The 24723-nt window shown below is 39.8% G+C and overlaps 1 protein-coding gene across 1 annotated transcript in view; it reads right to left on the bottom strand.

Annotated features, from left to right (window-relative positions):
• Window positions 1–24723, bottom strand: part of LOC144364800 (antigen WC1.1-like) — a 76918-nt gene that overhangs the window by 38514 nt on the left and 13681 nt on the right. The window contains exons 5-10 of the mRNA XM_078015883.1: window positions 24181–24495; window positions 16995–17303; window positions 16588–16905; window positions 5910–6002; window positions 5519–5833; window positions 3871–4185 (exon numbers count right to left, since the gene is read on the bottom strand). Coding sequence (XP_077872009.1) covers window positions 3871–4185; window positions 5519–5833; window positions 5910–6002; window positions 16588–16905; window positions 16995–17303; window positions 24181–24495 — 1665 coding nt within the window. The remainder of the gene's footprint in view (window positions 1–3870; window positions 4186–5518; window positions 5834–5909; window positions 6003–16587; window positions 16906–16994; window positions 17304–24180; window positions 24496–24723) is intronic.

Here is a 24723-nt window from a genome sequence, read left to right as displayed (position 1 = left end):
CAGAACCAATAAATATCAGGAGGGTATGGAGTTGAGTACTTAAGACCTTGAAAGAAAACAACTGTGAACTACATGAGTATATTCAGTGAAGTTATCTTTAGAATAAATAAGTAAGTCTTTAGAATAAATAAATAAGTCTCTTTGAAGATAAGTATCAGTTAAAGGAATTTTGAACAACTGAACCTACACTGTAGAAGATAATGAAGCAATCCCACACACAGAGCAGGAAGCAGGACAACCGAGCCACGAGAGCATAGGAAAGAATAAATCTCACTAGAAGAGCAGATTAAAAAAAAAGTGAGAAGGAGGAAAGAATCAAACATTAACAATTCAGTAAATTAAAAAAGCTCCAGTAACCCAATAAACAAATAGGCCAAGGACCTGAACAGACACTTCTCAGAGGAGGACATACAATCAATCAACAAGTACATAAAAAAATGCTCACCATCTCTAGCAGTCAGAGAAATGCAAATCAAAACCACCCTAAGATACCATCTCACTCCAGTAAGATTGGCAGCCATTATGAACTCAAAGAACAACAAGTGCTGGTGAGGATGTGGGGAAAGGGGTACTCTTGTACATTGTTGGTGGGGCTGCAAATTGGTGCGGCCAATTTGGAAAACAGTATGGAGATTCCTGGGAAAGCTGGGAATGGAACCACCATTTGACCCAGCTATTCCCCTTCTTGGACTATTCCCTGAAGACCTTAAAAGAGCATACTACAGGGATACTGCCACATCGATGTTCATAGCAGCACAATTCACAATAGCTAGACTGTGGAACCAACCCAGATGCCCTTCAATAGACAAATGGATAAAAAAAAATGTGGCATTTATACACCATGGAGTATTACGCAACACTGAAAAATGACAAAATCATGGAATTTGAAGGGAAATGGATGGCACTAGAGCAGATTATGCTAAGTGAAGCTAGCCAATCCCTAAAAAAACAAATGCCAAATGTCTTCTTTGATATAATGAGAACAACTAAGAACAGAGCAGGGAAGAAGAGCAGGAGGAAAAGATTAACATTTAACAGAGACATGAGGTGGGAGGGAAAGGGAGAGAAAAGGGAAATTGCATGGAAATGGAAGGAGACCCTCATTGTTATACAAAGTTACATATAAGAAGCTGTGAGGGGAATGGTTAAAAAAAGAGAGAGAAATGAATTACAGTAGATGGGGTAGAGAGAGAAGATGGGAGGGGAGGGGAGTGGGGATAGTAGAGGATAAGAAAGGTAGCAGAATACAACAGTACTAATAGGGCATTATGTAAAAATGTGGATGTGTAACTGATGTGATTCTGCAATGTGTTTTTGGGGTAAAAATGGGAGTTCATAACTCACTTGAATCTAATGTATGAAATATGATATGTCAAGAGGTTTGTAATGTTTTGAACAACCAATTAAAAAAAAGAAAAAGAAAAAGCTCCAAGATGAATAAGGGAGAAAGATGTGACAATAGATTATTCAAGCTGTCCAGAAAAAATATATAGGCAAAGAGAAATTGAAAATCCATAAGACAAAATAAGAACAACCAATAGGGTAAAGTGACTGTATGAGGAAAAAACAAAGTAGGCAGCTGAAGGTTTCTATTTTCCAGGGATGTTTGAGGCAAGATGATCATTTAAGTGTATGGTGGAGTTAAAATATTAGCATGTGAGAGATCTGAGGATTTGTAAAATAACATGTTACAGAAAGGGCAAAAGCACATGTGAGAGAAGCACATTAGAATATGGGCTGGCGTGGATGGTCCGTCAGAGGTTGGATTCAAATTCAAAGAGAATTGCAAGATAATTTCACATAATAACAAGATACAGTACTTGTTCATGATTCAGCAGTCATTGCCCAGTCCAGTACAGGCAGGGAAGAGTTAGGTAGTTTACACAATCATTCTTGTCATTGATAGATAAAGAAGAGAGCAGAGAATTGAGTGTACTTGAAGGGGGAGGATTATAATGCAGCATCATGTTGTCTAAACACGGTAAAAAGAACATGTGCAATCATGAGGAGAGTGGAAAACTGTGAAGGTGATAAAGGAAAACATTTGGAATCTGCATGAGGATTAAGTATCTGGAGAAAAGGAGCATCAAGAATATGTGCCATAAGGAAAAGAAGCAGTAGTCAGAGAGGGAACAATGCAATCAAGATCTCGAGCTGGACAGTTAGTGATGGTCAATAGCGTGGCCATACATGGAGATGTAATGTAAGGGGAGTGCTTCAAAGGGAGAAAGCCAATAATTGAGAGGCTAGGATGTTATCTCAATTGTGTACAAGATTCCTGGCAGCACCAGGAACAGGAGACAGAGGGGACTGGGGAGCCTAGTACTTCAGACATCCTGGATGAGGGGAGTGACCAAGCTGGAGAGTGACACCAAAAGAGCTGGCAGGTACCACCTCATGGGCAAAATCAAACAGCTGGACATGGAGAAAAAGAAAAGAATTTATTAAAAATTACAAGGTACAGCAGAAATATTCTAATAGGATGGATAATTACAAGCTTATTCTAAAATTTGACCTAGAAATAAAAAGCATGTTGAAAGGGAAACACAGAGCCTCCAAATAACTACTACTTCATTGTTTTCAGAGGTCAACCAGGTTTTTATCAGAACAAGAAACTGAAGGGGACATGACAGGTCTTAAAAAAATTAGAAGATGATAGGTTCCAATTTCCAATAGGTACAATGGAATGCTTTCTGAGAGAGGGATGAAGTGGGCATTAGTTTGCAGTAGCATATGGATAAAGGCTCAGAGGGGGTAGTATCAACCAAGATCACTGGGACTGTGAGGAGGTGACTTCAAAGAAGAAAATAAGGGGAGACCAGGCCCTTCATCTCACAGCAGTTCGCTGATATGGCAAAGGGGAAGATTAACAAACAGCTTTTCAATAGGATTATTATTTGGGACATGCTTTGGAAAGGCCTTGAGCTCTTCCTACCCATCCAGGTAATCATGTATCACTCTCCTCACCCTCTTCCTCTATTGCTCATGGTACCTTAAGGTCACTATGCTCCTCCCAAGTCAGTACTTACACTGATAAATCCTCTATTTTCTTCTTTCATTGAACCTCTAGTGCTCATTAAGTTTTCAAAATTTTTTTTCTCTTTTTCCCAAATCACACATTTCCATAGCACCTTATGCATGGTTGTGTAGTCGGGCTGGAGTGCAAACTCCATGAAGATAGGGGCAGTGATTTCTTCTTGTGTCTGTCTTCCTGCCTGTAATTATTTTTCTACCTACAAGTACTTTCTACTTGATTACTTTCCATCAACAAAATAAACTGACACATAGTCTGTCTGGTGTAGATGGATTTCAGAGTAAAGAGTCCAATATATTTGATTCCCCAAATTGTTCCCCACTGGTTTGAAAGTTTTAAGGAGATGAAGTGTTTACTCCTAACCTCAGTTTCCTCCTCTGAAATAAATGATCACCATGATACCTATCATCAGTTGATTGTGAGGATTAAGCCACATTATTTGTGGTATGGTGGGGTGGGGGAAAGGTGATAGCACACAGTAAGCAATGTGTACTACTGAGATCTAATCATTCACTCTCTCACTAAGGAAATACAGATTAATTTATATAATCTGAAACTGCATTAGCTAATTGCCAAGAATGTTAATCAGAGTGTAACTTCATGCTCCCATATGCTCAGTTCAGTCTCTGGTACTTTTCAAATAAATTGCTATCATTGCAGATTTTCTTATATCTGCCTTTGAAGTAGGATTGCAAGAGTTGGATAAAGTAATCTCTAGGTCCAGTATTGATTCTGCAGATTTATTTCAACTCATCCATTATACATGGATATATAAAACTTTCTTAACAACAACCTGCAGGCATAGGACAAACACATAAAAATAGACAGTAGGTCACCTGTACATGTGATATGAGCTTCCTCCTTTGCAGAGCAAGATTGGTATTTCCAGGGGTCAGAAGGACACTGCCAGAGAGAGGTATCAATTTCTCGACAGTGGATTCCATCTACCCAGTGAGGCCTAGAACCTTCTCTGGGAGGAATCAGGAAATCCAGAGTCCCAGTGTCTCCACAGCCAAGCTGCCTGCAGATCATGGACAAGGTCACAGCTTCCATGGGGCTGTGGCAGACACTGCCCCAGGTGTTGTTGTAGAAAACCTCCAGCCACCCAGCACACTCCTGGTCCTTGCTCACCAGCCTGAGGGCCAGGAACTCTGAAATGGAAAGGAGGAAAATAGGGCTCAGTGAGTATTCAACTCTTACTGCTGTTTCTTCTTTATTCCTATGTAGTGAGTGCTCATTGCTGACTCTGCTGAGGAAATGCCCACTCGGTGGAAGACTGGAATTTTTGTCCCTTTAACGTGTTTTGCTAACTTGTACCTCTGTTTCTGTTTCTTCAACAATGTAATATTACCAAATGCACAGGCAGGAACAATGATCTGGAGACTCTACAGAAAGTTAATTCTTTATCTGCTATCTGACTAAACATCTAACAGATCCTTAAAAAAAAACGAGTATAAACAGAGTGGTAGAAGTGTAGAGCTCCAAATATGTCTACTTCTTGATCCTGAGCGCTTGTGAATATTTGAGCTCACATTGCAAAAGGGTTTTTCAAACAAGATTAAGAAAAGAATCCTTTCTCTAGGCAAGATGGGACATGCTTGTGTTCCAAGTTGATTGGAAGGCTAAAGCAGGAGCATCTCATGTTCAAAGCCAGCCTCAGCAACTTAGTGAGGCTCAAAGCAAATTAATATGACTCTGTCTTAAAATAAAAAATAAACAAAAGTGTCATGGTTGTGCTTCAGTGGTTGAGTCCCCTGATTCAAGCCCAGTACCAAAATAACAAACAAAAACAAAAAAATAAAATTAAAAAATTATGCTTTCATTGTGAGATTATCCTGGATAATTCTGAATAGGATTTCTCTAATGTAATGCCATCCTTACACCAGTATCCTCACAAACAGATTAGCCATTCTGGCCCTCACCAGAGTGAGATATGAACATGGAATGACAAGAGGGTTGAAACAATTTGGGTTGAAGAAGGAAGGGGTCATACAATGAATTCAGGTAATTTATAGAAGTGGAAAACGGTAATTAAAAGAGTCTTCCCAGAGCTCCAGCTGTTGCAGCCTGCTGACACCTTGTTTATAGCCCACACAGACCCAGGTCAGTCTTCTAACCTACACACTGTAAGGTGATAAGTTTGTATTGTTTTAAGACTCTCAGTCTATGGTAACTTGTTACAGAAGAAATAGAAGACTAATTCAGTGGGTCAGGAAGTTGCTGCACTGGCAGGTAACAGAAGAGTGATGACTGCTTTAAATGGACACTGTAGAGAAAGACTGTGTCAGGGACAGTGCTAAGAAGGAAGGAGCAGAAGCTCAGTTGCTGCAGCAGGACATGGAAGCACCTAATCTTCTCCTCTGCTGCAGGCACAGGAATAGTGAGAGGTACCACCTCTCCTTTGCTCTATCAGCAACTACCCAATAGTAGCTCAGACACCATCCTGCAGGCCCTTCCAGCCTATGCACAGAATGTATCACAGACCTGAGCAGATGACCCCGGCATCCTTCTTGTGACTGCAGTTGTGCTGCCCCCAGTGCTGGGAAGAGCATTGCCACACGTGGGCCTCCTCTCCTGTGCAGTTTACGTCATCCAGCCAGATAGGCCCTGATCCCTCTCCAAAGTGAGCAGAGATGGTGGCCTCCAGGGCCACTCCACAGCCCAGCTGTCTGCACACCACATGGGCATCACTCAGGTCCCAGCTGTCATCACAGATGGAGCCCCAAGAGCCCTGCTGCAGGATCTCCACTCTTCCTGCACAGTGACTGCCCCCATCCACCAGGCGGAGCTGTCTGCTGTCTGAGGAGAGACAGGGTCATGTCAGTGGGCAGTTATACAGGGAATGGGAAGGCTCTGGTGCTGGAGCCTTGCTCACCTGAGCAGTTGGCAGTGTGGCCCTCTGAGGCTGCAGAGACTGCTGGATCAGACCAGGAGTCATTGCACTGAGGAAGCAGCTGGGTCTGGATTCCTACAGATGGGATTAGAGAGCAGGAAACTGAATTAAACTTGACAATAATCCAGTGATGGCATCTGAAAGCTGTAGCCCACAATCAGTAACTTCCTATCTTCTATTCAAGGATTCTTCTTCTGCTTCTGAGACACACTTCTCTCTTAAATGAGGTGTAAGTCTACTAAAGTCCCAGGAATGACTTTAGAAAAGTATACAACTCCCAGGGAAGCAAGACTTAGGAGTCAAGTTCAGAGAAAAATAAAGCTATATTCAGCTATTTTTCCATGGAGGCATTAGGGCATTCAAAGGTAGTAGGTGACACTCTGAAAATCTCAGCATGTTTGCCATTTTTTTCCTGGGAGTACACAAGTAAAATTTACATTGAAACAAAGAGGAGTAATCATATTTAAACAATGATGAAAGTTGTATCATATTTTATAAAAGAATATTTGTCGTAGAGATGGTGCATCTTGGTAGAAAATGACAAAAATCCAATAAATATTTGTGAGTGATGTATAACTAAAAAGAACCAAGTAAAATGAACCTATATAGTCAGTAGCTAAAAATAAGAAACCAGAGGATGAGTCTAACAATACTGTAGGTTAACACAAAATAGAAAAAATTAAGTGGATTAACATGGGAAAACATAGAGTCAAAAACATAAAGACAAACCATAAGAAATATAATAGGATACTAAGAGAGATGGTGAGAGAACGTAACATTCCTACAAATTTTAGGTATTAAGACCATAATAGATTGCACAAAAATAAAATTAGAAAATACACAAAGTGAGATATTTAACACACTTGTAGTTTTTGAAAATAACCCACAAAATCTGTGACACTCTATTCATTGACCTGTGCTATCCATTCCTCCTGCCCTCCCATCTGGGATGACAGTGGTGAGTTGTCTATAAAGTCTATAAGCAACAGAATGTGGTAAAGTCAGAACAGCTTGACTTAGGAACCTTGCTAAGAAAGTCAGGCCTCCTCCTCTGACTTAGTAGAATGTTTGCTTAATGGAAATCTACTCTGTAGACACTATCTTGTCGGAGAGAACATTTGCAGGTGGTTTTGTCAGCAGCCCCAGGTGAACTTGAAGCTACCAGCCATGTGAATAAATTGTCCTGGATTCCCAGCTTGGTCAAGTCTTCAATGACCTCAGCTGCTGATGAGATCCAAGTGCAACCTCATGAGAGATCACAAGTGGCAACTGTCAAGAGCCCTTGCCAAATTTATGAATCTGGAAATTACACTTGTGTTGCTATTTTTTAGGGGGTGCAGTGATACATTAAAAAAACAATAGCAACTAGGAAAAATACATTTACTGTGAAACAGCAATCGTACATTCCCATGTTTATTGGGCACTATTCACAATAGCTATACTATGGAATCAGATGTCCACTGAAAGAAAAATTCATAAAGAAAATGTGGTATAAATATGACCATAAAAGGAATGGTGCCTTGCCTTTTGCATCAAAATAGATGGAATCGTAGGACATTATGTTACGTTCAATAACCCAGACACAGAAAGACAAGTACCACACTTTCTCCATCATAATTGGAAGCCAACAGGTTATTTTATGGAAATTGCCAATGACACTGTGGTTATGTAAATAGTCTTGATAATATTTCAAAAATAAGGAAATATCTTATTCACCTACTCTTAACTAGTCAGTCAGAAATATTTTACATATTCAGGGAAAAATGTGGCAGAAAGAGGGGATAATATAGAAAAAAATAGCATTGGGGAATCAGGGTTAGGATGATCTGGGAAATTTGTGCTATCTTTGAAGCTTATTCAGAATTCTAAATCATCAAGAAAAATAATAAAATAAATGAAAGGGAAAAAAGAAAAACAAAGCCACCAAAAAAGCGAATGCAAAAACTAGTTGTGGTGTTTAGATACTGGGTATCCCAGAAAAGCTTATGTGTGAGACAATGAAAGAAAGTTTACAAGTGAAATGATTGAGTTAGGAACATTTTAACTTAATCAGCACATTAGTCCTTTTGTAGTATTAACTGGGTGGTGACAATAGTCAGATATGTTGTGGCTGAATAAGATAGGTCCCTGTTGGCATGATTTGAGGATTTACATGTTGTCTTTGTTGAGCAGAGCTCTCCCCATTTCTGCTTCTTGGTGGCCATCTTCTGACCTCCTTTACCCTGCTTCACTCTTACACTATGATATTCTGCCTTTACCTCCAACCACAAGGAATGGAGTAGGATATATATGGACTGAGACCTCTGAAAACTTCAGCTTCAAAATAATTTTTTTTCTCCTAAAATTGTTCTTGTTAGATCCAACATGGCGGCCGGCGAGGAAGCAGCGATTCTAACGTCTCCACTTTGACCGGATAAGAAAGACCCATCGGAACAGCCGCAGCCTACCTACGGAGGAACTTCTAGCATAATTCCCTGAAGAAGAGAGCTGCCGTGAACTGGTAGGTTTATTGGTAGTGACAGTTTGTCCCAGAGAAGTGGATCTTGGACGGCCACGCGGGCACAGAATTCTAGTCCCACAGACATCAGCCGCTCCTGCATGCGGCCCCACCGGGAGGTTTAGCTCTCGCTCTGGGAGGAGCCACATCACCCGCCCGGTTCCTAACCACGCGGCCACAGCTACCTGACTAGACAGGTGGACACTCGGCAGGTGCAGAAATCATCTTCTGTAAACAGCAGCCGTTTTTGCAAGCGGCGGACACCCGGAGCAGCTTGGCCCGCCACGCCCGAACCGGAATTCGGCCTCCGCCATCCGGGCTCCCCCTGGGAGGCCTAGGGCTCGCTCTGGGAGGAGCCGCATCACGCACCCGGTTCCTAACTACACGGCCACAGCTACCTGGCTAGACAGGTGGCCCCGCGGCGGGTGCAGAAACCATCTTCTGTAAACAGCAGCTGTTTTTGCAAGCAGCGGACACCCGGAGCGAATTGGCCCGCCCCGCCCGAACCAGAATTCGGCCTCCGCCATCCGGGCTCCCCCTGGGAGGCCTAGGGCTTGCTCTGGGAGCAGCCGCATTACCCACCCGGTCCCTACCACACGGTCACAGCTTCCCGGCTCTACAGGTGGCCCCTCCGGCGGGCGCAGAGGTCCAATTCCCCAACCACCAGCAGCTTCTGAAAGCGGCGGTGGCCCGGAGCGGAGTGGCAGCCCAAACCGGCAGACGCCTCCGCTATATCGGCTCTCCCGGAGGCCCTGCTCTCGCTCGGCGAACAGCCAAACCACCCGCTCGGATCTTAACCACGCAGACACAGCTACCCCGCTCTTCACGTGGCTCCCGGTCACCCGACTCAGCTAGAAGGGTCCCCGTATGGCCCCGCACATGGCCATGCCCTCCGGGCTCTGCTAATAGCCCCGCACACCTGGCGAACAACCGGGAAACTTCAAAATCTCTCTGTGGGCGTGACCGCAAGGACCAAAGGACTCTCAACACCCAACTCCCCTTACTGCTAGAGTCAGGCAGACCTGAGACCCACCAACGGAACAGGCCTAGAGGCCTGCCTGCATGGTAGATACGCCACTCCATTTGGAGTAGGGGGGCAGAGCAGAGCAGCCGCCCACATCCGGATCAGGCCCAACTACCTGAGGGGGTGATAGTCATATCACCACAATTGGAGGGGGGGCAGAGCAGAGCCGCCACCCGCTCCCGCAGGGGGGGCAGACCTGCGAACAACCAGCAGAGCAGGCCTAGCGGCCTGCCAGCGCAGTATTGAGATCACCCCACTAGAGAAGGAGCACAGCCACTACCCGCCCTGCAAGGGAGATTTTTCAACTATACAAGAGCAATATAAATAATTAGGGAGAAAAACTCATAATCACAACAGTTTCACCAAGCAGAAAGAAATGTGAGCAGCATGAAAAGACAAGGAAAGAAAGGACCACAAGCAATGCAGGTCAACTCAACTTTTGAAGAGGTAATAGCTGCAACAGATGGAATGTCAGATAAAGAGTACAGGATATATATGCTTCAGATGATCTGGAGTCTCAAGGAAGACATGAGACAGCAAAATCAGACAATAAAAGATCACATTGACAAACAAATCCAGGAAGTAAAAGATCAATTTCACAGGGAGATAGAGGTAATAAAAAACAAACAAATAGAAATCCTAGAAATGCAGGAAACAATAAACCAACTTAAAAACTCAATTGAGAATACTACCAGCAGAGTGGATCACTTAGAAGAGAGAACATCAGACAATGAAGACAAAGTATTTCAACTGGAAAAGAACATAGACAGCTCAACAAGTCTTCTAAGAAACCATGAGCAGAACATCCAAGAATTATGGGACAATTTCAAAAGACCAAATTTAAGAGTCATTGGGATACAAGAAGGCACAGAGCTCCATACCAAAGGAATAAACAGTCTATTCAGTGAAATAATACGAGAAAACTTCCCAGACTTGAAGAATGAGACAGAATCCCGAATCCTAGAAGCCTACAGGACGCTGAATGTGCAAAATCATAAGAGATCCACACCTAGACACATTATAATGAAGATGTCCAACATACAGAATAAGGAGAGAATTTTAAAAGCTGCAAGAGAAAGAAAGCAGATTACATTTACGGGCAAACCAATCAGGATAACAGCTGATCTCTCAACACAGACTCTGAAAGCTGGAATAACATATTTCAAACACTGAAAGAAAATGGGTTCCAACCTAGAATCGTGTATCCGGCGAAATTAAGCTTCAGGATAGAAGATGAAATTAAAACTTTCCACAATAAACAAAAGTTAAAAGAATTCGCAGCTAGAAAACCATCTCTACAAAAAATTCTTTGCAAAACATTACAGGAAGAGGAAATGGACAATAACATTGAAAACCAACAATGGGAGGTAGGACAGTAAAGGGGGGAAAGTAGTCAATAAGAATAACAAATCAGGTTTAGTAACATCAATAAACAAATATGGCTAGAAGAACAAACCAGATCTCAATAATAACCCTAAATGTTAATGGCTTAAACTCACCAATTAAGAGACACAGGCTAGTAGAATGGATCACAAAACAAGACCCAACAATATGCTGCCTACAGGAGATGCATCTGATAGGAAAAGATATTCATAGACTGAAGGTGAAAGGTTGGGAAAAATCATACCACTCATATGGACTGCGGAAACAAGCAGGAGTGTCCATACTCATATCTAATAAAATAGATTTCAAGCCAAAGTTAAATAAAAGGGATAAAGAAGGACACTTCATACTGCTCAAGGGAACCATACACCAACAAGACATAACAATCATAAATATATATGCCCCAAATAATGGTGCAGCTGTGTTCATCAAGCAAACTCTTCTCAAGTTCAAGAGTCTAATAGATCACCATACAATAATCATGGGAGACTTCAACACACCTCTCTCACCACTGGACAGATCTTACAAACAAAAGTTAAATAAGGAAACTATAGAACTCAATAACACAATTAACAACCTAGACTTAATTGACATATATAGACTTTACCACCCAACATCAAGTAGTTACACCTTTTTCTCAGCAGCACATGGAACCTTCTCAAAAATAGACCACATATTATGTCACAGGGCAACTCTTAGACAATATAAAGGGGTAGAGATAATACCATGCATCTTATCTGATCATAATGGAATAAAACTGAGAATCAATGATAAAAGAAGGAAGGAAACATCAAGCATCACTTGGAGAATGAACAATAGGATGCTGAATGATCAATGGGTTTTAGAAGACATCAAGGAGGAAATTAAAAACTTCCTAGAGTTAAATGAAAACACAGACACAACATATCGGAATCTATGGGACACATTGAAAGCAGTTCTAAGAGGAAAATTCATTGCTTGGAATTCATTCCTCAAAAAAAGAAAAAAAAAACAACAAATAAATGATCTCTTACTTCATCTCAAAATCCTAGAAAAAGAAGAGCAAAACAACAGCAAAAGAAGTAGAAGGCAAGAAATAATTAAAATCAGAGCTGAAATTAATGAAATTGAAACAAAAGAAACAATTGAAAAAATTGACAAAATCAAAAGTTGGTTCTTTGAAAAAATAAATAAAATCGACAGGCCCTTAGCCATGCTAACGAAGAGAAGAAGAGAGAGAACTCAAATTACTAACATACGGGATGAAAAAGGCAATATCACAACAGACACTTCAGAAATACAGAAGATAATCAGAAATTATTTTGAATCCTTATACTCCAATAAAATAGAAGATAGTGAAGGCATAGATAAATTCCTTAAGTCTTATGATCTGCCTAGATTGAGTCAGGAGGATATAGACAACCTAAACAGACCAATAACAATAGAGGAAATAGAAGAAACCATCAAAAGATTACCAACTAAGAAAAGCCCAGGACCGGATGGGTATACAGCAGAGTTTTACAAAACCTTTAAAGAGGAACTAACACCAATACTTTTCAAGCTATTTCAGGAAATAGAAAAAGAGGGAGAACTTCCAAATTCATTCTACGAGGCCAACATCACCCTGATTCTGAAACCAGACAAAGACACTTCAAAGAAAGAAAACTACAGACCAATATCTCTAATGAACCTTGACACAAAAATCCTCAATAAAATTCTGGCGAATCGGATTCAAATACATATCAAAAAAATTATACACCATGATCAAGTAGGATTCATCCCTGGGATGCAAGGCTGGTTCAATATACGGAAATCAATAAATGTTATTCACCACATCAATAGACTTAAAAATAAGAACCATATGATCATCTTGATAGATGCAGAAAAAGCATTGACAAAGTTCAGCATCCCTTTATGTTCAAAACTCTAGAAAAATTAGGGATAACCGGAACATACCTCAACATTGTAAAAGCAATCTATGATAAGCCACAGGCCAGCATCATTCTGAATGGAGAAAAATTGAAGGCATTCCCTCTAAGATCTGGTACAAGACAGGGATGCCCTCTCTCACCACTTCTGTTCAACATAGTCCTTGAAACACTGGCCAGAGCAATTAGACAGATGAAAGAAATTAAAGGCATAAAAATAGGAAAAGAAGAACTTAAATTATCACTATTTGCAGATGATATGATCCTATACCTAGCAGACCCAAAAGGGTCTACAAAGAAGCTACTAGAGCTAATAAATGAATTCAGCAAAGTGGCAGGATATAAGATCAACACGCATAAATCAAAGGCGTTCCTGTATATCAGCGACAAATCCTCTGAAATGGAAATGAGGACAACTATTCCATTCACAATATCCCCCCCAAAAATAAAATACTTGGGAATCAACCTAACAAGAGAGGTGAAAGATTTATATAATGAAAATTACAGAACCCTAAAGAAAGACATAGAAGAAGACCTTAGAAGATGGAGAAATATACCCTGCTCATGGATAGACAGAACTAACATCATCAAAATGGCGATATTACCAAAAGTTCTCTATAAGTTCAATGCAATACCAATCAAAATCCCAATGGCATTTCTTGTAGAAATAGATAAAAGAATCATGAAATTCATATGGAATAATAAAAGACCCAGAATAGCAAAAACAATGCTAAGCAGGAAGTGTGAATCAGGTGGTATAGCGATACCAGACTTCAAACTATACTACAGAGCAATAGTAACAAAAACAGCATGGTACTGGTATCAAAACAGGCGGGTGGACCAATGGTACAGAATAGAGGATACAGTAACCAATCCACAAAACTACAACTACCTTATATTTGATAAAGGGGCTAAAAGCATGCAATGGAGGAAGGATAGCATCTTCAACAAATGGTGCTGGGAAAACTGGAAATCCATTTGCATCAAAATGAATCTGAATCCCTATCTCTCGCCATGCACAAAAGTTAACTCAAAATGGATCAAGGAGCTTGATATTAAATCAGAGACATGGCATCTGATAGAAGAAAAAGTTGGCTGCGATCTACATACAGTGGGATCGGGCCCCAAATTCCTCAATAGGACACCCATAGCACAAGAGTTAACAACTAGAATCAACAAATGGGACTTACTCAAACTAAAAAGTTTTTTCTCAGCAAAAGAAACAATAAGAGAGATAAATAGGGAGCCTACATCCTGGGAACAAATCTTTAATCCACATACTTCAGATAGAGCCCTAATAACCAGAATATACAAAGAACTCAAAAAATTAGACAATAAGATAACAAATAACCCAATCAATAAATGGGCCAAGGACCTGAATAGACACTTCTCAGAGGAGGACATACAATCAATCAATAAGTACATGAAGAAATGCTCACCATAGCTAGCAGTCAGAGAAATGCAAATCAAAACTACCCTAAGATACCATCTCACTCCAGTAAGATTGGCAGCCATTAGGAAGTCAAACAACAATAAGTGCTGGAGAGGATGCAGAGAAAAGGGCACTCTTGTTCATTGCTGGTGGGAATGCAAATTGGTGCAGCCATTTTGGAAAGCAGTATGGAGATTTCTTGGAAAGCTGGGAATGGAACCACCATTTGACCCAGCTATTCCCCTTCTCGGTCTATTCCCTAAAGACTTAAAAAGAGCATGCTACAGGGACACTGCTGCATCGATGTTCATAGCAGCACAATTCACGATAGCAAGATTGTGGAACCAACCTAGATGCCCTTCAATAGATGAATGGATAAAAAAAAATGTGGCATTTATACACAATGGAGTATTACTCTGCATTAAGGAACGACAAAATCATAGAATTTGGAGGGAAATGGATGGCATTAGAGCAGATTATGCTAAGTGAAGCTAGTCAATCGTTAAAAAACAATTACCAAATGACCCCTTTGATATAAGGGGAGTAAACAAGGACAGGGTAAGGACGAAGAGCTTGAGAAGAAGATTTACATTAAACAGGGATGAGAGGTGGGAGGGAAAGGGAGTGAGAATGATATATAAGAGGAAAGGAGGGGTAAGACAAGATAATACAAATGGAAGAAATGATTTACAGTAGAAGGGGTAGAGAGAGAAAAGGGGAGGGGAGGGGAGGGGAGGGGGGATAGCAGAGAATAGGACTGACAGCAGAATACATCAGACACTAGAAAAGCAATATGTCAATCAATGGAAGGGTAACTGATGTGATACAACAATTTGTATACGGAGTAAAGTTGGGAGTTCATAACCCACTTGAATCAAACTGTGAAAAGATGATGTATTAAGAACTGTGTAATGTTTTGAACGACCAACAATAAAAAAAAATTGTTTTTGTTAGGCCTTTCTGTCACAGCATAAAAAATTAGACTAAAACATTAAATGTCCTAGGACATTTTACTAAAAGAAATTTATAAAATAACATCAAAAATATAAAACACCAGCAGTATATGTAGTGAAAGTTACATATAATTTCTGAGGGAAATTAAAGATACACCTTGTACATTAATTAGCTTGTACATTAATTAGATATTTAAGTCAAATCCAAACTCAATCTAAAGACCATCATTCTATTGTTGAATTAAATATATCATGTTGTATGTAAAATTTATTTGAAATGCAGAAGACCAAGCATGACCAATGTACTGGACAGAAAAAAACAACACAATTAGTGCAGTTGCTTTAAAGAAATCTTTAAAAATGTTAATCAGACATGCTATAAAGTTATGATAATTAAGGAAGTATGCATGGCTACAAGCCTAGAAAATGACAGAATGGAATGGAACAGAGCATAGAACAAGAGTCAGAAATATCTGCACCCTGTGTATTTCAAAGGTGACATAGCAATGATTTTCAGTAATCATTCTGAGTCAATTGGATATCCAAACAATGATGTGAAACTTTTTTACAGTACACACTTTATACAATACCAATTCCAGAAAGATTGTGCAACTATATGTAAAGAAAGGTAACTAAATGTGTATAAAATACTCTTGAAGAATATTTTTATGATCTTATGATAGCAAATTTATTTTTAATATTACACTAGAAAACTATGAGATCAGCAAATGTTGATATGCTCTGCTTCATTATGAACAAGAATTTGACTCTAGAAAGAAGACCATATATAAAGAGGGGACATATTATAGGACAAGGATTAATAAAGATATACAAATATATCCATATTTGCACCCAACAATATTGACATGGTACTTTATAGGATCATTATTTGTGTACTCAAAAAGTGCAAACAACTTAAATCTCCAAATCATTTGAATTGTTCAACATGTGATCCTATGGTTATTTGGCAGAAAACTCTACAGCAATAAAAATTAGACTAAGATAAAAATAGAAATATGGGTAAATTCTAAGAGTTTTGTTGAGTCAAAGTAAACCAAAAAGAGAACATGGTGCATGATTTTCTATAAAGCTCAAAACTTGAAAAACAAAATTCCTTGGCAACAAAAGTTAGAGTGGTCTTCTTTGGAGGGGAGGAGGGCACAGTGACTAGAGAGAGGGATGTGAGGGTGACTTCTGGGAGCTGCTGATACTCTCTGATAGTCCAAGGTGAGGAACATGTCAGAGCTGTCATTCATTGTTATATAGTGTTATCTATGAATTTCAATAAATTATAATTCTTACTTAAAACAAATCCTCTTAATATTTCTTGACAGGGCTGGAAGATGAATGATCATTAAGAAACATGGTTTATCACAAAATGTCACATTTTTGAAGTCAGCTTTCCATGATGTCTGCTCTTAGAGACATGCCACTCAAGTACCAGTCAGCCCTGACCTCTCTTACCTGAGCAGACCACAGAGGCTGTGTTTCCATGGGCACAGGCAGGAACACCCAGGGCAGTCACAGGGCAATTCCACAAGAAGGACTCAGACCCTGAGCAGTGGAATCGGTCTCTCCAGATCTCATCTCCTCCTTCCACAAAGTATGCTCCCTTTGGGGTGGAGATGGCCACTCCACAGCCCAGCTGACGACAAACTACATTGGCATTGGCCATATTCCAGTGGGAGGCACAAAGTGTTCTCCAGCCTCCAGAGGTCTTCATCTCCACTTGACCTTCACACTGAGAGCTCCCATTTTTCATGAGCCGAATATCTGTGTATCCTGGTAGAAGACAGGGTTTAGCAAAATTTCACATTTTTCTTATGACCATAGAGTGTGTAGGGAGGTTAAAGTCCTGTTGTCAGTCTCACCTGAGCAAAAAACTTGCACAGCCCCTCTGTGGGAGCAGTTGCCAGCAGGACAGGGCACTCTGGGGCAGAACCAGAGGCCAGGCTCCTGTCCCTCACACTGGAACTCTTCAGCCCAGACCTGTTCACTGTCCTCTCTGAAGGGCAGGTTCCCCAGGACAGATGCAGCCTTGCCACAACCCAGCTCTGCACAGATGACCTGGGCTGTGGCTAATGTGAAATTCCCATCAGATACTGGAATCCATCCTTCTCCAGAATTCACTTCCACTCGCCCAGAGCAAGGTCCGTGTCCTCCAACCAGATGCACAAATCCTATGGAAGAAAAATCAAACAACAAGTAACAGTAAATAGAAGGAGGAAGCTACAATTCACAGGTTATGCTGTGAAATCTTTTTGTTTTTCAGGGTTGAGGTGAGGGGTTTGGATTCAACAGATGGTGCCTAAATGTGAATTCTTGGAGGAAGTGTGTGAAGACAAATTTTGGAGAAGAAATTTGGAAGGGCAATTTTAAATTGTTGATTCAAGAAATGAATATACACACTGCTCTACACTGATGTGTATGTGTCCAAAAGTGAATATATGTAGAATGTAATATGCAGTTTTCTTTTATATGAACATATTATTCTTCATATTATAAATGCATCTGTGGGTTTTTATGACTTTCTGTGACAATCTACCTCCTTTTTTAAAAAATTAGATCCATATGTATCCACTGAAAGTGAACTCAGTGTAGAAAAAAACTAGGATCAATTTTTCCCTATTTTATCCTCTGAAATTATCAATTCACAGATAATAATTCCAACTAAGATAACATTAGTTAATGAATGAAAAAAATCAATAGGTCTGGAGACTGACAGTTTATACTTATTTCTCATTTAGGTGTAAGAAAAGAGCCCACTAAATAGTGTGAGGCTGAGATAGAAAACAGGTTATTGTGACTAAAATAATCAGGGTTCTTTTGATCATTCTTCATATCATAGAAGAAAGAAAGGCCATTTAGAAGTAGGAATAGAAGTTATTGAGAGATTTGAGCTTGAGCATTGTTGCTGTCTTTTCTTTTGTGTTTTATTAAGCGTTTATTTTGTTCCTAATAAACAGAGTTTGAAGACTCCATTATACAGCTACTTAAGCTGGTCAGGAAGTGATTTCAAGTATGGGTCCAGACAATTTTGGGAGACATTTGGTTATAGATGTGAAATTGTAATGTAATAAAAAGTTCAGGTAGTAATGAAGTTCAGCAACGAATCCTTTCTCAAGAAAATATCATGTTCATTCTATTTGTTCCCAAGTAAACCATCAAAGTGGAATGAAGATCAAAAGCATTAATCTAACTTAATAAAATTGTTATGTAAAATATTCCCTTTTCTCTCTGAAGCTGATATATTAAAATGAAGTGTGAATGAATAAAGTGTAGCTACATTTATAATATTAATTTCTATCATTATAGAGGAGTAATATAGTGTACCTTACTTATAGAGTCAAAATGCAGACATACAAATTCCAAACTGAAATCTCTAATCTTTAGGAGATTATGTTTAAAAGTGTATGAGACCTACAGGAGCATTATAAAACCAGCCATCCATACAGTTATCCAGTGACAGGAACAACACAGATCAGCCTCCAGAACAGAAACCTGACTGGCTGAAGGCTCTGCCACTGGATGCACCAGGTCTCCTTCTCTGTGAACTCTGGTTTCCACTCAGTTCCACCTTCACATTAAAGGTCAACATCAGCACCACCAGAGAGGGCCACCAGGTTTGCATGCCTGATTGCAGTTTAAGCTGAGATAGAAATAACAAACTTGCCTGAAGTGGCACTGTCTCCTTTTTTATTTTCCTTTCTAAAAATAATATTTGGCCCATTGGTAGCATCCAAAAGTTAGAATGTCTCAGTGGAGATAAAATAACATTATGTCCAAGTTTTATCTGAGATAATCCACTGGGGTATGAGTGCAATGTCCTCTGGTTGAAATGTTATGAGGGTATCATTGTCTGAATTCCATTGGAATATCAAACCTTTGCAATAAACTTTTATATAATTTCAATTATTAAAAATCAGAAGAAATTCAGATAAAAAAATAGATCACCCAATGTACGTTTCACCTTTACTCTTTTACTCTTTTTTCTCAGTCTCTGTTTTTTTATTGAATTTTTTTTATTTACAATTTTTTTTATCTATATAGCCTGAGAGGGGGAAAGAGTAAAATTCATACAGTACATGTACTCAGACCATAACTGAGCCTGTGTGATTGTGATGAACAGAAATATTGAGGTATTCAGAGGGCAGTATTGTTGCAAACTCAGCAATACATGTATTTGTTTTTTTAAAACAAGATATTTTACCAAGAACTACGGAATATAGAATTAATACAATTAACCAAATTCCATGAAAACTCCAAAGAGCAAACAGCAAAAAAATAAAGTAACTTTGAAACCTGAAGTTTTGACACCTACATCTTGAACACTAGAGAACAAATCTTCCTTTTTGTGTCATAAATCAGAAGAGACAGAGAAACACTTGCACTTCAGTGCAAAAAGGGAAGCATCAAATCTCACAACAAACAATCAAAGAAAATGGTCCTGCTCTGTGGCCTAATAAACCCAGAGAATTAGCACCAGAAAGAACTGGGGGTGCAAGGTTTGACAAATAGAGTCTTTTGGTGGCTTCTCTTGTAGGGACAGACAGATGGGCAGCTTCCAGACAAGGTCTGGGTGTAGATGCTTCCTGTATAAATAAATGAGGTGTTATGATATTTATCCTAAATCCATTCTCAGTCTCAATTTTCCTTCCTAAATCTCTCTATCTTAATTCTCTAGTATCCTATATACCTCAATTTTATGTTGGGGGTATCTTTGTATTAGGCACTGAATTCTATTAGAATATCAAACCTTTGCAATAAACTTTTATATAATTTCCTTTATAAAAAATCAGAAGAATTTCTGACTTGTGATGTCTCCTCATCCATCACTCCAAAATCTTATGTTTAGGCCTTTTTCATGGTTAAGTTTAAAGCTCCACAGTGATTAATGCTGTTGGCAGTATTAAATGTGTTAAAAATTACTAAAAATGATATACCACTGAAGATGCTCATGCGCTACATCCATATGTCCTGACAGAAAAGACAGAACTTGGGGAGAGTAAGTAAATTTTAGAAGATAGAGATAAGCTGGCATCCAGGCCTGTCCGCTGTTTCCTCATTTATGCCTCTCAGCGACAGCTCCTCTTGCATTCACGCCCCTCCTTTCCTACTCCCCCCACACCCCTTCAACATGCCCCTCCATAGAGGATATACCCTGTGCCTTTCTCTGGTGCTGCATTTCTACTCCTATTTCACAGAGGTGGCCTCCACTTTATCAACTGGGTTTATTTACAAAAACACTTCAGTCAAGTCCCAGAAGGGTTGTAGAAACCTGGCCTTCAGGAAACTACTCTTTCTGTACTGCGCCAGCTCCTGGGAAATCCCCAATTCTTCAAATCCCAGCTTTTACAAAACTAGGGCTCTTTCCCCTTGTGGAAATGGCCTCTTTCACTTCCCATCACTATCAGAACTTTGGGGCTCAAATTTATCCAGGTAAACTAAAGAGGCAGAATGGCCAGCTTGATTTCCAAATTATTTCATTAAGACTACACCTTTGTTTCTTCCAATAAGACCAAAATTTCCTGCTCCACCTTTCCTGTAGCTGTGACTCATCTGCATCTAACCAACTCTCCAGGACTTTGATCATAAGCCTTGTTTTTGAATCCACCTGTCTCCTCGTCTATCACTCCAAAACCTTATTATACTCTTTAGGACACAGAACTGTGTCACCTGAATAGATGGGAATGTCTCCACCAGATGTGGTATTAGGCCAGGCAGAGGTGCACATAGATCCCAGTATCTTCCTTGAAGACCAAACTTGCCCTGTATTCTTGGGCTTTCCAGTCATCTCTGAAAGCCAGGAAATTGAGGCAGCATGACCTTCCCATTAAGACAGAGCTGGTGACAAGGAGTGAGGTCAATGGATGCTCAGAAATGGGGGAAAATGTGTGTGATCAGTAAAGGGTAAAATGGGGAAGAGTGGTTTTTAAAGGAGACATAATCTAAACTTTCCACCTTGACCTGATATAGGAGAGAGGTATTTGAAGAGAGTACTGACAATCTACTTCCGTGGTTTCTAATCCAAATTATTAATGTCTTTTTAGGATTTGCCATGTTCCAGAAATGTTTTTAGGTATTGGGCATAAATATTTCAAGGAAATAATGAGAACAAAAACAAACAATTTCAAGCCATTTGAAGTTTATGAGAGTCCTGTTTGGGGGGAAAAATGGCATCTGCAGAAGTCCACTGATTCACATGAATCATTCTCACTAGAGATTGCAATCAGATCTATCCTTGTCTGATTCTTTGCTTCAGGACACATTGCTGCTTTGGGAAAGTTTCAAGTTTCTTAAAAAGGTGTAATCCATAATCCATGGGACCATTTCCTCCCCCATTCTGACCTCAATACCTCAACTTTTAGTTACACTTACAAATCATTCTTCTTTGACACAGCAAGTGTGTCCAGAACTCACACAAATGTACATAGATTTCCCACCCTACACGAGGGTCTTAAGTGCTGCTCAGATAATCCTTATAAGCTCTTTGTTAATCCTCTGTTGCCACCCCCAGACCTGGAAGTTTCCTCTGTCTTCCTCAAAATGTTCCATTGTTCTCATCAAATTTACCTCACAGTGCATTTCTCTTGTATTACTGAATCCATCACATATAAACTATATAAACTTCCCTCATATCTTGTCACCCATAGCATTTTTCTCCTTTTTTCATTTAAACTTGTTTCAACTAATACCTAAAATATAAATAGTATACCAATTACTGCAGTAAATTGATTCTTGATGCATGTATATACTGTGTTATCGTATTTCCTCAAACACTTTTTATTTTCATTTGTGAAGATTTCCAATACTCTCTCTTCTTGCTTTTTGAAATAGGTTTTCTTATTGCTATCTATAGTCACTGTACTGTGCAACGGTGCACAAGGACTTCTGGTCTATCTAAGTAAAACGTATAACTGATTGATCATTCCCTATCTAACCGTACACTTTCCAGCCTATGGAAATCACAATTCCAGTCTAAACTACTAAATTTTTATGAGGTCAACTCTTTCAGGTTTCACACATAGTGAGATTAGAAGACCCTTGTTCTTCTTTGCCTGACTCATTTCACTTAACCTAATGATTTTCAGGTATATGCATGTTGCAGCAAATGAAAGGATTTCATTTTGGGGGGGCGGGGGCAAGGAGTATTTCATTATGTAAATGTACTTCACTGTATTCATATATAAGTTAATGGACACTTAGATTATTTCCCTTTCAACTACTGTCAGTAGTACTCCATAAACATGAGAGTACAGAGGTCTCTTCAACATCCTGATTTCATTTCCTTTGGATATATACTCAGCAGTGATTACTATATTATATGGTAATTTTGGGGGGAAGGTGGTTGTCTAATAATAGCTTTGTATTTTCTTTGTTTATAAAGGACAGCTTTGAAATGTTCTGTATTTTTTATTTGCAAATTTTTTCTTCAGTTCTATGAAAATCTCATGACACTCACTTCTGGCCTGTATGTTTCCTGTTGGGAAGCTAATTGTCAGGTGAATTAGGATACCCTATGTGTTCTTTGTGTCTTTATTCTTGATTCCTTGAGACTCTTTATCTTTCATCTTTGAAAGCTGTATTATAATATGTTATGACAAGAGCTCAAGGGTCCAGGTCAAATTTGGGTGCCCATGTACACTTTAAATCCCAAGCAGAGACTTAACTCTCTCCAAAGTGTGTTCCCTGGGGCTTGGGGAAGGAGTGAGGAGGGTGGTCCTGTGGCCACCAATGCTGCAAAGATATGTAACACACTGAGGCCTCAGCCTGCCAAGGTAACACAGCCCTGTGTAGGGACCAAGGCCCTCAATGCTATGAGCTGCCTATTGCTAAGGTGGACTCATGTCCCAAGACTCCTGCAACCAGCCACAGGCTCTTATTAAGTATGTACCACAGCACACAGGTCATGCTCTCTCAATGAGTTCTGTCCTACATTTGAGGCCTCTAATTCCTACTGAGTATTGAGTATCATCAGAATGTGCCTAGCATTGTGCTCAAAAACAAAATTCTACATCTGTTCTTATGTCCTGCTCCTTAGACAATAGAGTATTGATTTCCTTCTGCCAAGACAGCTTGGAAGAGTGAGGGTGGAGACAGTCTCTTTGATGCCCAACTAAACACAGTTCCAGAGTCTCAGTCTGAGTTGTGGGCTCTCTGAGAGAAAAAAAATCATGTCAATGGTTATACTGTCATAGGATCAAGGATTATTGGAACCTACTGGGCACCTTCATAGTTCTGAGTTTCAAGTCTAACGTGTTGACTTAGACCTTTCCATTCCCCAAGAAAAATGCATATTTCTTCATGTTGGGCTGCGTGGATTAAGGGAAAGGATAACTCTTATTTTATTCTTTCTTTTGAAGTGTCTTTTCTTTTTATTATCATAAAAGCTGGAAATCACCTGCTTTCTTCTCTTTTCATACACCTGGTTTATTTTCTCTCATCAAATTGTTTGGTGTGTGCAAAACTGCTTACATGGTGTTTTGTGAGAGATAACAGACCTCTGGTCCTTCCTGCCAATGACATAAAAATTCTGATATCTAAATCTGGAAAGAAAAATTGCAACTTTGCAATAATCCATAAATTCTTTTATAGTGTCTTTGATCCCTGTGCCCACATACCCACTAACCCAGTACAAAAATATTCCTGACTATACATCTACAAACACTCAATTCAACTGAGAAAAGTAGGGCCTCATTCTTGTCTGTCCTTTGAAAAGCGCTGCAAACAGAGTGTGTGTGCTAACTTATTTGCAATCCTAAGGAATAAAACCTTTTAAATTATAGAAACAAAAGTATGAAAATTGACTTTAAGTCAAAATGGACTACAAAAAATATCTTGTGAAGTAAGAGAGTTGAGAAGCAAAAGAATACAATCAGACATTTACAGGACAGGAATAAATGAAGTCTGTCATCCACTGTTACCCCTGAATCCTCAGATTCAGGAAAAGATCTCTTAGTCCTCTCTGGACAATTCACCTCTTATTCCTCCAGAGATAAGATACTACTTCCTGGAGCTTTCCAATGTCTTAGGTAGTGGAGAATTCACTGACCATACCTGAGCAGATGACTCCTGCATCATTATAGTGCTCACAGTTGTTCTTTCCCAAGCCCAGGGGAGGGCAATTCCACAAGTAGTCCTCCTCTCCTGTGCATGCCAGCCTTGTCAGCCAGATGGGTCCAGATCCATCTCCAAATTCTGCATAGAGCAAGGCATTGAAGGCCACTCCACAGCCCAGTTGTCTGCACACCACATGGGCATCATTGAGGTCCCAACTGTCACCACAGACAGTGCCCCAGGAATGCTGGTGAAGGATCTCCACTCTGCCTGCACAGCGACTGCCACTATCCACCAGGCGGAGCTGTGGGCTCTCTGAGAGAAAGAATCATGTCAATGGTTGTGTTTAAAAGGAGAATGGGAAAGGTTCTCTTGTCATGTGGTACTGCCTTCCCAACCAAGCAGTTGGCAGCATGCATTTTCAGAATGCAGAACTTACTGAGTAAGACATGGAACCATTCATTATACTAGGGTAGCAGGTAAGTCTGAGTTTCTAACATAACCTAAGAAAATTAATTGTGAAAAAATAAGAAATTAAATCAA

This window comes from Ictidomys tridecemlineatus, chromosome 6 (genome assembly GCF_052094955.1).
Source record: "Ictidomys tridecemlineatus isolate mIctTri1 chromosome 6, mIctTri1.hap1, whole genome shotgun sequence".
Taxonomy (NCBI): domain Eukaryota; kingdom Metazoa; phylum Chordata; class Mammalia; order Rodentia; family Sciuridae; genus Ictidomys; species Ictidomys tridecemlineatus.
Note: the sequence above shows the minus strand (reverse complement) of the source record. Positions and strands in the feature narration are given on the sequence as shown.